General features: G+C 43.2%; 1 protein-coding gene across 1 annotated transcript; it reads right to left on the reverse strand.

Moving 5' to 3' along the window:
- Positions 1–255: 255 nt before the first annotated feature.
- LOC134463279 (twinfilin-2-like) lies at positions 256–15,438 on the reverse strand. The gene is made up of 9 exons (XM_063216490.1): positions 15,414–15,438; positions 14,350–14,427; positions 11,951–12,129; positions 11,070–11,165; positions 8,882–8,986; positions 5,062–5,178; positions 4,255–4,405; positions 3,117–3,238; positions 256–423 (listed from the first exon to the last, which is right to left on the reverse strand). Exons 1-9 carry the CDS (start codon positions 15,436–15,438, stop codon positions 256–258), a joined length of 1,041 nt encoding a protein of 346 aa, XP_063072560.1.
- Between the last annotated feature and the right edge of the window lie 2,047 nt (positions 15,439–17,485).

Here is a 17,485-nt window from a genome sequence, read left to right on the forward strand (position 1 = left end):
ATTTAAAGCATTTTCAAACACATTTCCTGTTTGGGATGGCCAATCAGAAATGCTGCCTCGATATCAGGGAGGGATGACATCCTGTCCTCTGTTGCAAACCCAACAAGCTGTGTAAAATGCTTCAAATACGTTCAACGGAAAAAGAATGGAACTTTGGTGTCAAATTTAAATCTACAGTCAATAATTGGTTGTAGGTGCCAGTTTAGCTCTCCTCCCTGTTATCTCCCCACTGATTGGTTCGGGGGTGTTAGGGGTTTAGCTCTCCTCCCCGTTCTCTCCTCCCCCCTTGATGAGGCGCTTGTTGCCCCTCTTCCCTGGGGGGCCGCGGGGCTTGGCGAACGTCTGCTTGACGGCGTTGTTCTGGGGGTGCACTTCCTCATACAGGTATTCCTCCGTCAACCCTTCACCACTGTCTATCTCTACCTGGTGACATTAACATACAACACGACAACATATTACTACTATTTCTTGATCTCCACTTGAGTACATAAAGATGCGACAAAATACCACATTAACCCGTTGATGCTGGATGTTACGTTGCGTACCATTGGCCCTGGTGCCTGGAGCTGCATGATGCAACATTCAGGCTCATGAGATTTGAGACATTTTTACTACAAACCTGGCTATGTCAGAGCTAGATGAACACATTCTAATGCAAGATGAGGGCTTTAGTGTTCAAATGCAGTTTATTGCATGTTTTTATGTGTTTCAGATGCTGAGATATTACGTTTTTTACAAGCTGAGGGCAACTTTTTTTAAAAGAAGGATCAGGCATTCAGCAGACTTTCTTGCAAGTGCTTTAGGCAGCAATGGGTTAATGTGCAAGTACTCCTCTGTCAACCCCTCGCCATTGTCTATCTCTACCTGACAAAATATACTGTACAGTAGTATTAGCAGTTAGAGAGGCAGACATAGCCTACATTAACACATAGACAAATCAACACATACACTAACACATAGACAAATCAACACATACACTAACACATAGACAAATCACTCCTGTCTATGTCCACCTGACACAAACACACATGAACAGATAAGAAATGAAAGACAGACTGACAAACAGACATGTAGATCCTTGCCACCACCTGGTGACATACAGTAAACCAGGGATTATTAACCTTTTTGACATCGAGGCCCATTTTTTCCAGTGCGCAGTGTCCCGGGGCCCATACCCATGTATATATTATTAGCCTATAGTACATTATATTATATTATATTATATTATATTATATTATATTATATTATATTATATTATATTATATTATATTATATTATGATAATATAACAGACAATAGGCTAATATATTATGATATAAAATATAAATAAATAAATAGGCTATTACTGAAGTATTTTTTCCACAAGGGATAGCCCTATATTAATTAATGTTAAGGTAAGCCATTAAGCCCATGTACCCTTTAAGCCCACTTTCAACTTTGAGGTCAATTTAAAGAAAGGGAAAAGGTGGATTTCGTTGTTCACCACCCTATCCAATTAAAGGGTTTAGTAAGTGGCAAAATGTTTTTTAATGCAAACAAATCCCATCCAAGTGAATCCAGTCTCAGGACCACTGACAAGAAGTCGCCTCAAAACTTTGCTGTTTTGGGACATGTCAAATCATAGAATTTCAGCTAGCTCAAGTCAAATGTTTTGAAAATACTTTCATATTTAATGAACTAAGAGGTAAATGTAATGATTTATACATATATATACATGCAGTGTTTTGCTAAATTATAGCATTTTCCTTCAAATGGAAAGATGTGTTTTATGAGCGAGCAAACGCTGCTAAACTCTTGATACAACCACACACCATCTTTATCTTACTCTACCGTAAGATTTAAGGTGGTTAGGTATGAATTCTAAGCATATTCCAGTTTGTTTGGCATTAATCTTTAAAGGAATGCATCATGAAATGTTTTGTGGAGCTGATTATTTCCATAAAATAGCTTTTTGTATAGGCGGGCTTAATGGGTACTGGGTGGACTTAAATGGTACACCCCATTGAAATGCATGCAAACTGGCATGCATGCCAACCAAAAATGCCTTTGAAGAACACAAAAAGTGCTGTGCAATCTCAAGTTGTAGGTTAAAAAGATACATTTTCTCAAAAAATAAATGTTCTCTGTTTGGATGAAGTATTTTATGAAGTATATGAAGTAAGAGGTGCTGTAATATTTAATTAGGTTTTATGCATTATTTTTTTTAACAAATCTTACATTTTGGAAGAATATTTTGGTCTGAAACCGTTTATGACTTGTAGGCTACACTGTTTAAACTCAACTCACACACCTTACCAGGTATTTTGATAGAGAAATAACTATGTGAGCTTATTTGGAACACAAGTGGCTACACAAGTAGCCTAACCGGTGAAAAACTATTTCTAACTAACACTTGAGGATATTAGGACACAGAAGACGTTGCCAAATCAGCTGGGAAGCGGAACCGGTTGGTCATTTCGCTTTTTCCAAAATAGCCCACTCACTGCAAAGTGTGTTACCGTCTTGTTCTTAATGAATCTCCCCCAAACAAACAAAAAAACGCTGGGTGTGGTCATTGCGCTATGACAGAGTTGCGTTTGAGGGAAAAGAGACGCCCACTATATTTGATAACTAGTGGTCACGCGGCCCACTGGTGCGAAACTGAAATTTGTCTGCGGCCCTAGAGGTTGTGAGTGCGGCCCAACTTTGGTCCACGGCCCTATGGTTAAGAATCCCTGCAGTAAACAAAACACACACTGTACTTACAAGACACACAGACAGACAGACAGACCGACAGACAGACAGTCCATTGTCAATGTCTCCACCCGTACGCATACACATGTAATGCATTAATGCTAATGCTGCATAGATGGCCAAACAGACATACAGATTACCACTGTCAATATCTACCTGACCCCATCAGACTGACAGAAAGACAGGGGCAGATGGAAAAGGATGTGCACAGGTGGATGAATTGGTATATAAACAGAAAGACGGATAAATACACAGGCAAACAAGCAAGCAAATGGACGGACAGACAGACAGACAGACAGACAGACAGACAGACAGACAGACAGACAGACAGACAGACAGACAGACATGTAGGTAGATACAGTACAAAGCAAAGGTCTGGTTTACTTTTTTGGCGACTTCCAGATGGTAGTCTCGCTCCACCTCATCTAAGAGCCGGTTTAGACAGCTGGAGTACAGCATCCTCTCCTTGATGGTGCAGTTGTGTCCCGGCATAGAGTAGATGAACACTGTGGATGACACACACACACACACACACACACACACACACACACACACACACACACACACACACACACACACACACACACACACACACACACACACACACACACACACACACACACACACACACACTTTGTAAACCACAATGACCAGTACTATTAATAACAACAAAGAGTATGATCTGCTGCTGCATTAAACATATAATACATTTTTTTTTATCATTATTCATATAATTGTGGTGAAAATGTTGGCGGTGCCAAATAAAGAGGTCAAGAAGGCCTCACTGTCTCTATTCACAGTGACACCTAGTGGATAAAATTGGAAGAGAGTGCTGACTGCTGCATTGATGGATGCCAGGTCGCTGGACCATGGTTGATGATTGCAGCTGGGCTGTGAGTTTCCCTGGTACTAACCCATCTCACTATTACAGTTAACACATCTCCACTGTGAACTTTCATTGAACAGGATTGTTGATTTGCTAATTAACAGCTGCAGTAGGATGGATGGGACAGAGTATTTGGTCAGCTCTTTCTCTCAATGCTCTTTGCTTGTACTGACAGCACAGCCTGGACCCTGCATCTGGAGTGTAAGCAGGCCTATCACAACCAGAATGACAATGTAGGCAATTGCCTAGGGCCCCCAGCTGAATGGGAGCCACCTGGTAATGAATCATCTGGCCATCTGGAATAGCGGGCCTTTCCCGGTGGGCCTGCACCCCCTTGGGCCCCTATTTTCAGAAATATTTTTAAAACAATTTTTTTTACATGTATTTATTTTTTTACATTTTTGTAAATAAGGGCCCAGCAGTGAGTCAGTTCTGCGCAGCTAATTATGAGGGGCCCCTTTAAGCCACAAGTGCCCGGGCTTACCTCTCCCCCGTTCCAGCCCTGGTAATGACTAGTTATGTCCTTGTATTCAAATGACAGCTGAGGCGAAGCCGCCCTACATTCAGTGACGAAAATGAATAGTTTGAATGGCCCTTTAAGTGTAAGGGGTGTAAGCGTACTGTAAGTGTACTGACCCAGAGACTCCAGGTGCTGGCCCTGGTGGGAGTGCTTGTAGAGGAAGAGGTGGTAGCGTGGCGCGTTGGTGGGGATTCGGCAGGGCAGGTCCCTCGTCTCCGTGGGGGTCGTATGGACCAGCTCAATGGTCTCCTTCGCCACGTCCACTTTCTGATCAAGCGGAAGAATAGAATAGAATAGAATAGAATAGAATAGAAAAGAATGGAACAGAATAGAATAGAATAGAATAGAATAGAATAGAATAGAATAGAATAGAGTACATGATAGATGAAAATGGAATATTTTATGGTCACTGCATAGATGTGAACTTATCATGGTGAAATTGAAGTAGTCTCAGCCACTAGGACAATATTTATACCGGTATGAGGATGTACAACACAAAACAGGAGACTAGAGAACCATGTTGACTTATGTACCCTCCAAAATTGCCAAATGAAAGGGCCTTAGACGTAAGTTGGTTAGTTGCCTCTATTATTGTGCCGCAAGTAAGTTTGTCAATGGTGCTAGTGTGTGTTTGAGCCACTGAGAAGTTGTATGTAGTTGATGAGTTTGTGTTGGAGATGCACCTGTGAGGTATGTGTGATGTTTATGGCCAAATAACCAGCTGTATGTTGAGTTTCAGTGCTTCAGTTGTATGTAGTTGATGAGTTTGTATTTGAGCTGCGGTACTGATCAGTTGTATGTAGTTGATGAGCTTGTGTATTTACTACTGACCAGTTCTATGTAGTTGATGAGCTTGTGTTTGAGCTGCAGTACTGACCAGTTTTATGTAGTTGATGAGCTTGTGTTTGAGCTGCAGTACTGACCAGTTGTATGTAGTTGATGAGCTTGTGTTTGAGCTGCACGAGTGCCCTCTTGGCTTCCTCCTGCAGGGGGAAGGCGAGACCCTGCAGCTTGTTGCTCACACAGATCTCCGTCATCATCTGAAGTGGGCGGCACTCGAGCTTTAACACACACACACACACACACACACACACACACAAGCGCACACGGGGAATGGAGAGAAAGACACACATACACAAGCATGGGGATAGGACACGCATGCACGCACGCACATACACACACGCACGCATGCAAGAGCACACACACACACACAAGGGGAGACGGGACACACATACATGCACAGACACACATGGGGAGAGGGGAGAGACACACATGGCCGCATGGGGATAAGACACACACGCTCACATACACACACAGAACAGACACAACAGACATACAGAGAGGGAGATAAAATGAGAACATGTCTTGCTTACATTTCACATTTAAGGCAATACCACCCAATGTGTGTGTGTATGTGTGTGTGTGTGTGTGGGAGAGAGAGCAAGAAATAATCATTAGTTGTAGTAATGTGTGTGTGTGTGTGTGTGTGTGTGTGTGTGTGTGTGTGTGTGTGTGTGTGTGTGTGTGTGTGTGTGTGTGTGTGTGTGTGTGTGTGTGTGTGTGTGTGTGTGTGTGTGTGTGTGTGTGTGTGTGTGAGGGAGAGAGGAAAAAATAATAATAATTAGTTGTGGTGATTTAAGTGGAAATCAGTTGTGGAAATTAAAAAGATATTGCACCTTGGGTAGTATTGGAGTAGGAAGCCGCCTGCGTTCGTCCTGTGTTAGTGTAAAACATACACATTAATTATAGATAGAACACATCATTACCCATCAGGTCACATGGGTATGAACTAGACCAATCAAAGACAAGCACTGCACTAATGAGGTATGAAATGGCTCAACACTTACTCGCACCACCTTATCCTGTAGGAGAGAGTGGGAGACAAAGATGGTTAATGTCAAATAGTCAGCTAAGGCATTACATATAATACACCACTACTTCCACAGAGGTTGGTATTGGTAAGCCATGTTTCAAAGAATACATGTGCCCACAATGCACTGTTCTACCTGTAATCTAGGGGATAGGTCAATGTTATTAATGAGCTCATCTACAAAACGTAGCTGAACAGTCAACATGGTTTTGTAATTTTAACATGTATTCATTAAAAATGCAAGGAGTATAAAAAAAAATCCCAAGTGTTTCTTGTGTGCACCAGAACATTTCTGAAGGGGGGGGTTGTAGATGATTTACTGGCAAGTGCAGTCACATGATGCTATTCTGGGGTTTGATAGGCTACTATGTGACTACATGAGAAGGTTAATGGTGCACACCAGAAACTTTCTCGAGTGCACGAGAAACTCTCTGGTGGGCACGAAAACGTTTTTTTTTCTCTCACATGTAATTTTAAGGGCTCTGTAAAAATGGATTCATGGCCTTTGGCAAACATTAGATGATTTTTGGTAGTTTGTTGAAAGGAATGCGTGTGTAGTGTGTGACCTCTTATCCTCTGAAACTGTTAACTACTACTCCTGCTGTCATGTAATCTTGGCAAAATGTTGGCAAAGTTGTAGAGAAGCGTAACTTGACCAAGTGTGAAATAAAGGTTTCAAGTGGCTTAGACTTAATATACACATAATGGCCAAGACACACATATACACAACAGACGGGTCTAAAACACAGGAGAAAAAAAACTTGAGCGAGAAAAGGGAAGGAAATTAAAAAAGGGTGGTGATGGGTTGGCAACCACCTGGGGATAAAATAAGGGACATGTCATTTGCACGGGGGTCTGGGGGTCCTCCCCCAAAATGAAAAAAAAAACCAGATATAATTTCCTGCATTTTAACCTAATAGCATCCCGTTTCAACTCAATACAAAACCATACTTTCGTTTCTAAATACAATTCCGTATTTCAAGGGACAGTTGTGGGTGGATGAGGCTGTTTAATTGGCGTATGGCTGCCACACAGTTGGAGCGTGGGCTGCCACTGGTGGTGGTCAGTAGGTGGGATGTACTGTAGTTGCTGTTGTTAATAGGGTTGTAACGATACACTCAACTCACTTTTCAGTTCACATTTCTGATCACAATTTTTGACCTATGGCCTAGTCCTATGACCTCTGACCTATACACATCATGTTTTTTAAAAATGTATCTTTTAAAAAAAAAAAACGTTTATTTTTTTTTTACATTTATAAGTAAAGACTTTCACACTTGGTCCCCTGTAAGAGAACCAAACTCAAAAGCAAACCGACAGCAAAATGACTCAGTTCTGTTTTTGTTCCGTTGTGAGTGTATTACAAAAAGAACTGGCTGATTTTTCTGGTCCTGGTAGGCTTTTATTTGAATTTATTTATTTATTTATTTATTTACGGGGAGTGCCTCTTGAGATGTGACATCTCATTTTCAATAGGGTCCCCGACCCTATTTTATGGTTTTATGGTGTGTCACTGTTCTTTTTTATCACATCCGGTCCTAGAGTCCTCCTTAAGTGATAACACCTAGTCACTCACAAGTATAACTTGTCAGAACTCAAAAGTGAACTGAACTGAGACCACGTCCGTCAAGGTCTCAGAATGGTTCTCTTCCGAGAGGTCTGGGTATGCTTTGGAGCCTTCACATATGTGGCAAAAATGCTGAGTCACTACTCTGAGTTCACTTAGGCGGCTGAAAGGGACCAGGTGTGAAAACGCTGTATGATTGTTTATTGGTAGAATAGGTTACAAGAGGCCACTTATAATTAAATAAAGTTTATAATGATGATGATTTGATGTTTGGAAGCACCATCACATCATATCATGTGGTTGTTTTCTGGACTGAAGGGTAACAGAACTTTGAAAGGGCATATCAAGATACTGCCTTGTGTATCACGATTTCTCGGTTTGATAAAATATCGCTACAGCCCTAGTTAATAGCCTAAGAGTGAAGGGATGGTTGACAGGGCATAAAGTGGTGGTTTCCTGCTCACCTCTGTGAGTTTAATGCAGTGCAATATGCCACTCTGTGCTTCCAGCTACACACAATCACGAGGCTATCAGGCTACACTTTGACTACAAATGCCACCAATCCGCACTTCCAGCTACACACAGTCATCAAACAACACTCCTACGACCATCCCACCCGATTAGGTTGAGAGAAGGGATGGTGGTACGAGTGCTGGTGCTCACTGTTGTGTGTGGTGGTATGGGATGGTGGTAAGAGTGCTGGTGGTACCCTGCTCACCTCTGTGAGTTGGATGCGGTGCAGCTCAATATGTAGTATATACTGTATAATAGTTGTGTATGGTGGTATATAGTGCTGGTTGTTATAATGTAGTGTAGTATACTGTAGTCAGTGTGTAGCGGTGTGGAAGATTGTATATTGTAGTGGTGGTTGTGTAGCCTGTTGTGGGGGTGGACTACACAGTATACAGTAGTGTAGTGGTGGCTGTAGTTATGGGGGTGGGATACAGCATAGTGTAGTGGTGGCTGTAGTTATGGGGGTGGGATACAGCATAGTCTAGTGGTGGCTGTAGTTATGGGGGTGGGATACAGCATAGTGTAGTGGTGGCTGTGTATTCTGTTGTGGGCGTGGACTACAGCATAGTGCAGTGGTGGTTGTGTAGTTTGTTGTGGGCATAGAGTAGTGTAGTGTAGTGGCGGCTGTGTTTCCTGTTGTGGGAGGTGTAGTGTAGTGTAGTGGTGGCTGTGTAGTCTGTTGTTTGGGTGGGTTACATCATAGTGTTCTGGTGGCTGTGTACCCTTAGCCAGGCCGTGCCCACCTAGAGAGATTTGAAAGTTGATGATAATCAGGCTAGTGTACTCTGCTCACCTCTGTGAGTTTGATGCGGTGCAGCTCCTGTTCAGCGGTGGTCAGAGGAGCGGGAGCCGAGCAGGAGGCCACGTGGCGCAGGTAACCCTGGTAACTCATGTCCTCCTGGACAAACATGGATACAGTGGTGGTGAGACAGATATCCTAGAAATCCAGACACAACCTATAGCAGGTTAGTAGACATCAGGTTAATCTGGCAACACATGTCCTTCTGATCAAACATGGATATGGGTCAATGACGTCGGGTGGTACAACAATAATAATTGGTAATTCCTGCAAATGCTATAAATATGCTTGTTAGACAAGCTAGTAAAGACGAAAAATAATTTAATCCGTACAGTAGTGGCATTAGCTATGGTTGCACCTAACCTGGGTGAAAGCCGACTGTTGACTCCGTCAAACAGAGCCAATATCTTTGGGTGGAGTACATAGGATAGCATCGCCAGGCTAGGTTGCACACGTGACCTGACACGTGGAACAACAAAAACATCAATGACCCATATATAGTGATAGCCTGGGAACTCGATCTGAAAGACAGTCTGGCGAGGATGACTCATAACGTCCAAGATCATGGGCACAGTGTCATAATGGCCAAGCATTTCGACCTTAACAGTTTCTCTGCCCAATCAGAGAGCAGGGCAGTGTGTCATAATAGCCAAGTATTCTCTCCCCTACGGAATTTACAATAGGCAACTCCCCAGACCTAATCTCACTTGTGATTAGGACTGGTGTTAACCAAGCAAATATAGTGGTGGGATATCATAGAAATCTAGACACAACCTGTAGCAGGTTAATAGCTAGCAGATTAGCCAGGAATAGCTAGCCATGTGTTTGAGGTAACCCATGGTACACATGTCATCCTGGACAAACATGGATGGATGGATGAATGGATGGATTTTAAGCAACATACAGTAGACAAGAACACCAGTAGACACAAATGAGAAATGGTGAGGTGATGGGGTTTCAACAGACTGTATTTTACTACAGTAATGTACATTGCGTAATGAACGACAATCGTGATCACATGAATGCCATAAAATTGTGTCCTGTTCGTACATGCATGAATATTCATTAAATCCTTTTACGTAGAGCCGCTGTTATAACCTATTGCCACCAAAATGGTAATGACCAGTCTTAATCTGACATTCAAGACTGGTAATGTCATGGTAATGCTGTTATAATGTAGGTCTAGTTAAGGTTTTTCATCAAAGAGTGAGTCTCGCTGGCGCTGCCATCTGCATGAAAAGGCTACATCCACTATTCTATCTACCTTGAGACTAGATGGAATTTGATCTTCAGAAATGAAATGATCTGGCCTACAGTGGAAAACAACAGGCTTCTCACTTCTGGATCTCAGTTACACAGGAAGGAATATAGGTTTCCTCCAAATAAGGAAAACAAATAAACAATAGCTTACAGCTTCTTTAATTATTGCCAAGTCATCGTTAGTAAGCGCCACAGATATATGGGTTTTCAGTTTGCATAAGCAAATGCATAGTACATTTTGGGACGTCATGATTGTTGAAATAAATTAGTTAATGTGAACTTGATCACAATTATCCACAGTATTTGTCATAGACATTTCAATTTAAATAACCATGATTATAATGCCTTTATAAACTGCAACACAGTAAATATAAACAAATAGTCCGTACACAAGTAGCCCTAGTCTTAATCAGGACAGAGCGAAAAAACACATGATTATGTATGTCTCCACTTTTATGAATAGACTATGTGACTCCAGGGACACATACAGGCGTAGTGAAGAGAGGCGAAATTCAGTGTTCCATTCTCAGCTCAACCATCATCAGGTCGTTGTGGCGAATCCAATGGATTGAAACAGTTATTTTGTTGATTTGATTGGCTGCCGCAGGTGAAATTTGCTCCTCATTTGCATTATATATTAAACTTGGTTGAATATTTCTGCATCACTTCGTTCCTGTCCGCTTGCCTTCGCCTCCCTCATGGGAATAAATGGCGAAGTTTGCTTCGCTAGGCCAAATTTGTGTGTATGTATCCCTGGCATACGGAGCCCTTAAAATGACATGTGAGTAAAAAAAACACCAACTTTGCTACCTGGGAAGGGTTTCTCGTGGCCACCAGAAACTTTCTCGTGCGCGAGAAACATTTCGTTTTTTTCTCACATGTCATTTTAAGGGCTCCGTACTGGCGTGAATGGCAGGCCCACCTGCACTGTTCCGAACAGCTCGTCCTTGACGTGTCCTCCTCCAAACTCCTTCTTCAGCGTGGCCCTCGTAGCGGCATACACCATTTTCAGCCGCACCTGCAATCACAGCGGCAGCCATGACAGACACCATCATGCTTTGGCTATTATGTTTGTGAAATGGTATAGTCAATGCATTACATACAATATATGCAATACTGTATATACGTACATCATACAGTGTGTGTGTGTGGTGTGTGTGTGTGTGTGTGTGCGTGCGTGTGTGTGTGTGCGTGTGTGTGTGGTGTGTGTGTGTGTGTGTGTGCGTGCGTGCGTGCGTGCGTGCGTGCGTGCGTGAGTGAGTGCGTGTGTGTGTGCGTGTGTGCGCGCATGCTTGTGGCTCATGGCTGTATTGTTTATCAATGTATGTTTGAATGCATTCCTGTCCTGTGGGTGTGTACGTACAGGGCAGTGGTCAGGTGACCATGAGATGAATAGCCACTCATATCTAAACTGTTTATGTAATAGTTATAGATGTAGTTATTAAATGTATGCAACAGTAATTGGGTGACCAAGAGATAGCCACTCGAGAATAGCCACTTGTATCCATGTACACTCATGAGTCACATCTATGTCAGAGTATGTAAGGTGTTGTAAGCAGTATGTCAATAAATGTGAGTGTACAGCTCATGTACGGGACAGTGGTCGGGTCGGGTGACTATAAGATGAACAGGCACTCGTGTGTGTGTGTGCGTGTGAGTGTGTGTGCGTGTGCGTGTCTGTGTGTGCTGTGGGTGATCATAGAATGAATAGCCACTCATATCCGTGTGTGTCCACGAGTCACATCTATGTGTGTGTGTGGTACGGTAAGACAGTATGTCAATGTGAGTGTATAGGTCACATACGGGACAGTTGTCGGGTGACCATGAGATGAAGAGCCACTCGTATCCGTGTGCGTTCTGGGAGTCGAGGCGGTAGAGCATGTAGCAGGGCTCGCCTGCGTCCAGCAGCGGTAACAGGAAGTTGTCATAGTCGCGCTCCCAACTCTGCGACGGTTCTCTGTATGCACCCAGCACCAGCTGCTCTGAAAGACATACACAAACACCTCTCATTACATACCTACTACTACCATTACAACGAATCATCAGCATAGTGATCATACAGTAGTAATACAATAACCAACCAACTGGGGCCTATACTACAAAGCTGGTTCAGGGTAAGTTAAGGTTATGTTAATAGGTACATGTAAATCAGCTAATACAAGAGTCTGTCTTAAGAAAATGAGGACTCCAGGCTCTTCTATTAGATGATTTACCTGTTAACTTGACCTTAACTTATCCTGAACCAGCTTTGTAGTATAGGCCCCTGCTCTGGAAAAACATAGCCTTCACAAACACACATTACACACCTACTACTACCACTACTAATCATCATCATACAGTAGGGTGCGATTTGTAGGGGTGGGGGTGGGGATATGTTGGGCGTGTCCCCCTTTCTGGTTTTGATATCTCCAATTTTGCTACATGATTTTAATCAGGCTTCAATGTAATTCCATTGATACTGCTTAAAATCTGAAACATATTCTCCTTCTGGTTTTCCAACAAATCCAATAGTAATCATAGTAATCATAATACTACAATAACCAGCTGCTCTGAAAACACTAACACCTCACACCTACTATACTGCTGCTAATGATAATGATAAGAATCAGCCTGTCTGACAAACATAGGCTTACACCCGACACACTTTCTAGTAAAATATTGCTATAGCAATGAACTTATATCAACAGCAACTGCAATTTAAAACAGCTTAATAATAACAACAGACATGAACTCGTAGAGCAAAGACCTCTGCCAATATTGCACAGATCATCACCAAAAATGAACCCAGCCTGAGTCATTGTGCATACCAACGTAGTGTGTCAAAGTTTCAGAACAATACATTCAGGAGTTGACGAGTCATTTTGCAAACCAACAAACAGCCATAGATGAAAACAACCACATCGGTGGAAGTACTACAATTAAAATAGCAGTATTTATGCAAAAGTAGCAATAAGCAATATGTACACACAACAGAGCAAAAGCACTTTACAATAGAGCCAGGAAACAACACACTATAGTCTTATCCATAGGCCTTATAAGACGCTAGACATAGAGCTCCTATACCTACCACACTATCCTGTTCCACAGGCCTTACTCTCATCCTTAGAACAATACCTAAAACGCCATTCTCTGCCTGAGATAAGTAGAATAACTGTATCAAGCTCCACAAAGCAATGCAATCACCCTACAGATCATCTCTGGCACCTCATACTTAACCCATCATTGATGCCTAAAGCACCTGCAAAAAACGCCTGCTGAATGCCTAAGCCCTTATTGGGAAAGTTACCCTCAGCCTATAAAAACCTAAATATCTCGACCTTTGATGCACATAAAATCATGAAATAAGTTGCATTTAAACCATAAAACCCTCATCGTGCATTAGAATGTGCTCATTCAGCTGTAACATACCCACATTTTAAATAAAAAGGCTAAAATCTCATGAGCCTGAATGCAGCGTATATATCGCTCCAGGCACCAAAGGTCACACAACATATACGAGTCATCAGGCTAAAATGGGTTAATGATGTCCAGTGCTGTCATGATGTCTGGCTCTGTTTTATGTCTGGAGCAACAAACGATTAGCCTGACAAGCCCAACCCTCTCATTCGTAGATGATCATCAGCAGTGGTGTAGTCTACTTTTTTGTGTAGTCTACTTTTTTGGGTATGCTGTGTATTTGAGCTTTTTTGAGGTGGGTATACTGTATATATTTGTGCCATTCTAAATAATGGCTCCATCAATTTTAAGTGGGTATACTGAAATGCCTGAAATTTTGAGGTCGGTATACTGCGTATACCTGCGTTCTACGTAGACTACACCACTGATCATCAGCTATGAATGAAAAGGAGTAGAGAGGGCCGAGCTAGGCGAAGAAACAGTGCCTTTGGAGGTTATTCTATGCAACATGTTTACTAAGAGTCATCATACTTAGGAGGTTATTTTCTGCAACATACGTAGAGTATAGACAGGTTTTCTTATCTTATGTTATGCAGGTCTTAATGTTATTCTTTCAGTTCTATGGCCTATCCTCATTTGTACAGATCATCACTGCATCTACAGTGTAGACAGGCCTGTCCTCATCATTTAGAGGTTTTTCTCTACAGCATTTGAGTACTAAAGATAGCTGTGTCTTTTCATATTTGAGATGTTTCATGCAAGTCTGCTCCTCATAGTTTGGAGGTGATTCTTTGAATTCTTCTCACCGTTCCTGATGACAATTTTGATTATCCTTATTGCCCCTCCTCGAGCTTTGGCCAAGAATTCCTTCAGCTCAGATGTGGCTGTGAAAGACAACACACACACACACACACACACACACAGACACACACACCAACACACACACACACACACACACACACGCAACGTCAGATATGGGTCAGAACAGCCAGGTGGCCACAGTACAGGACATTTAGAAATGGAGACAAAGGAAGGAAAGAGAAGAATAAAAGAAGCAGAGCTGGTAGGTCGGAGGATGGATAGAGGAGGAGAGCAGGACATTAGACTCCTTGCGAGGAGAGAATCTGATATCCAGGTCTGGACGCCTGAGCCCCGGCCGTACGGTGACAGGGATATAAGGCATATACACATTTCAGCTCCTGGCAACCAGGGGCTGGCTTTACCATGGCTAATGTTTGACTGGCTTGTTCCAGTTCCAACACATTCTAGAGTAGAATGCTGACACGGATCTAGAACATGCAGTTTCATGATGAGGCTTTGATGAGTCATCCATCTTGTGAATGAACAAAGTGGAGGTCGGGTACCGTATCCCCACCTCACCCTCACCATGGTTACTGAAGATTGAGCGCGGATGAATAATGCAGGTGAGCCAGAGACAGGTGAGGTAGTGCTTCCGCCGCGAGCGGTCTCCGGTTACTGCTGGCCGCTTCTATCAGCTGTCAGACACTTCATGTCAAACTTAAGAAACCCTTGTCCATCAAGACACACCATTACGACACCACAGCGATATATTCAGAAGCTATCGGCATCATTCATCACATACAGACAATTATTGCACCATATAGGCCTATGGACTGAGGGAAAACTTAGTCACACCTGTGAATAAGGACACATAGGCCAGTAGTTGCAGATTAAAGGTTACATGCACAATATATTACCATTGCTCTTATCACTTCGAAACAGATTAATTCACAATTAATTATCATAAACGCTCAGATTATGCATAACAAAACAATTACTAAACTCCAATGGCCTGTCAGTAAAATCACCATCCAGTAATGCATTTTTGAAAAAGAAGTGGCTTACTCACCGTGTATACCGGTTTGATGAGACATTATGAAAGCTTCACTATAGGCACGTCTCCTCCAGCTCTGCCAGACCTCCTTCACAGCGTAGGGTAGCTCTAATAACGTGACTCAGGTAGGCAACTTCTCCTCAACGTATTGATGGAGCTGTGTTGCGTGGTCCCAGCTTCACTTCCGCAGCCAACGTTACCTATCTACCTGCCTACCTACCTACCGCCCTGGGGCAACTAGCTCACTAGTGGGGGATTCCTGGTCGCTGAAACCTAATCTGCAGGACAGGAGGGAGATGTGTTATGTGCCGTCGTCCGTCCGTCAGTACGGTAGATACGCTGCGTCAACACAACAACCACTGCTCTGAAATTCTTCTCGCCTCAGTGGCCATAACCTGTCATCGATGCAGCACAGGGGCGTTCCTTCCTCTGCCTCTTCTTCTTCTTCTTCTTCTTCTTCTTCCTCTTCTCCCTCCTCTTCTTCTCCTACCTACCTACCTGTTGCCTTGGGTATTCATTGGCTCTTGACAGATGTCTTCTTCAGCCCACCTGATCTCACCTGGCTTCGCTTCCCACGAGAAGGCTGTGGTGATGGATTACTCTTACTGTAATATTCTACTGATTCATCGGAATCCGGAATCGTGTCTTGTGCGGTTAATCGGTCAGATAACAATTACCGTGTGAACGAACGGTAAAAGACACATTATCGCTGGCTTGCATCGGGGGACCGGATACTTTGAGCGAGGTGCTGCAAGTGCGAGCTCAAATTCCACCAACCTGGTCAGTGACACGCGACACCCCTGCAGCCTGCAGTCATACCTGCCTGCCTCCCGGTAGCCTACCAAGCGCCCATGCAGGTAGCTTACCTGTACCTGCTGCCATACCCAGGCTGCAGTGCTGACTGGCTGATATCATCCAGGGCCCATCAAATTCTCAAAGACCAATCGCACCCGGGGCATGAATTGGCAGGCGACTGCTGTCATAGAGCAAGAACAGAGAGACTGAGAAGGAGTTTCTTTCCTCGTTGTTGACACTTCTTTTGCACTGACCATTCATTTCATTACACGAAGGTGTCCCTTTGTATATTCATGATGATTATACTCAGGTGTAACTGTTAATGTCAGGCCTGCCTAAATAATTCGGAGTTATTGTCCAGATGAAACACAAATATGTATTCAAAAGGCCACAGTATGTGAAAGATGTCAGAGGTTGTATCCAGCACATGACGTTGACTGTAGTGGTAGAACATAAATAAAAATGAACTGTAGTCGATATTTTACACACACAGCATTATGGGACAGGTCCACTTTTAGGTGGTGGACCATTACTGCCAACAAGCCTGAAACAAAAATGTTACTTTTGATTATCTCTCTCTCCCTCTCTCTCTCTCTAGCTGTGTGTGTGTGTGTGTGTGTGTGTGTGTGTGTGTGTGTGTGTGTGTGTGTGTGTGTGTGTGTGTTACAAGATTGGGGAAATGCACAAGGTAGACCTGTGTGTGTGTGTGTGTGTGTGTGTGTGTGTGTGTGTGTGTGTGTGTGTGTGTGTGTGTGTGTGTGTGTGTACTGTGTGTGTGTCAGTGTGTGTATGCATGGACATGGGGCTACAGAGTCTACCTGGTGATGGGTTCATGTATAATTGACTTGCCAATGAGTACACCAACCCAGATAGTATCCATTATTGATGAGCCCAACCTCCTCCTCGCCTACAGAACAGAGCCCCAACCAACGCCAGTGGTGGACCAATTGCACACAGAGCCCCAGGGCAAAATACTGATAGGGCCCCCCATACGGCCTGGCAGAGTCATAATAGGGCCCCCACCACCAATACAGGTGGGGCCCACTGGGCCCAGGGGCAAATGCCCTGCTCGCCCCTCCTAATAGCACCGCCACTGCGAAATACTCTGTTCTGCTCTGCCTTCCACAAGCCAACGCACCTGTTGTGTCATCTACTTATGCTGACATGCCAGCTCATTTATTTCTTTATAATCAGACAGTAAGTCTAGATGACATCCTGTCGTTATAGCCCCGTCTAATAATGGCGGCATTATTGAATTACAGGTATAGCCCTTCACGCAGGAAGCCGCCTTC

The sequence above is a fragment of the Engraulis encrasicolus genome, chromosome 14 (genome assembly GCF_034702125.1).
Source record: "Engraulis encrasicolus isolate BLACKSEA-1 chromosome 14, IST_EnEncr_1.0, whole genome shotgun sequence".
NCBI classification, from domain to species: Eukaryota; Metazoa; Chordata; class Actinopteri; order Clupeiformes; family Engraulidae; genus Engraulis; species Engraulis encrasicolus.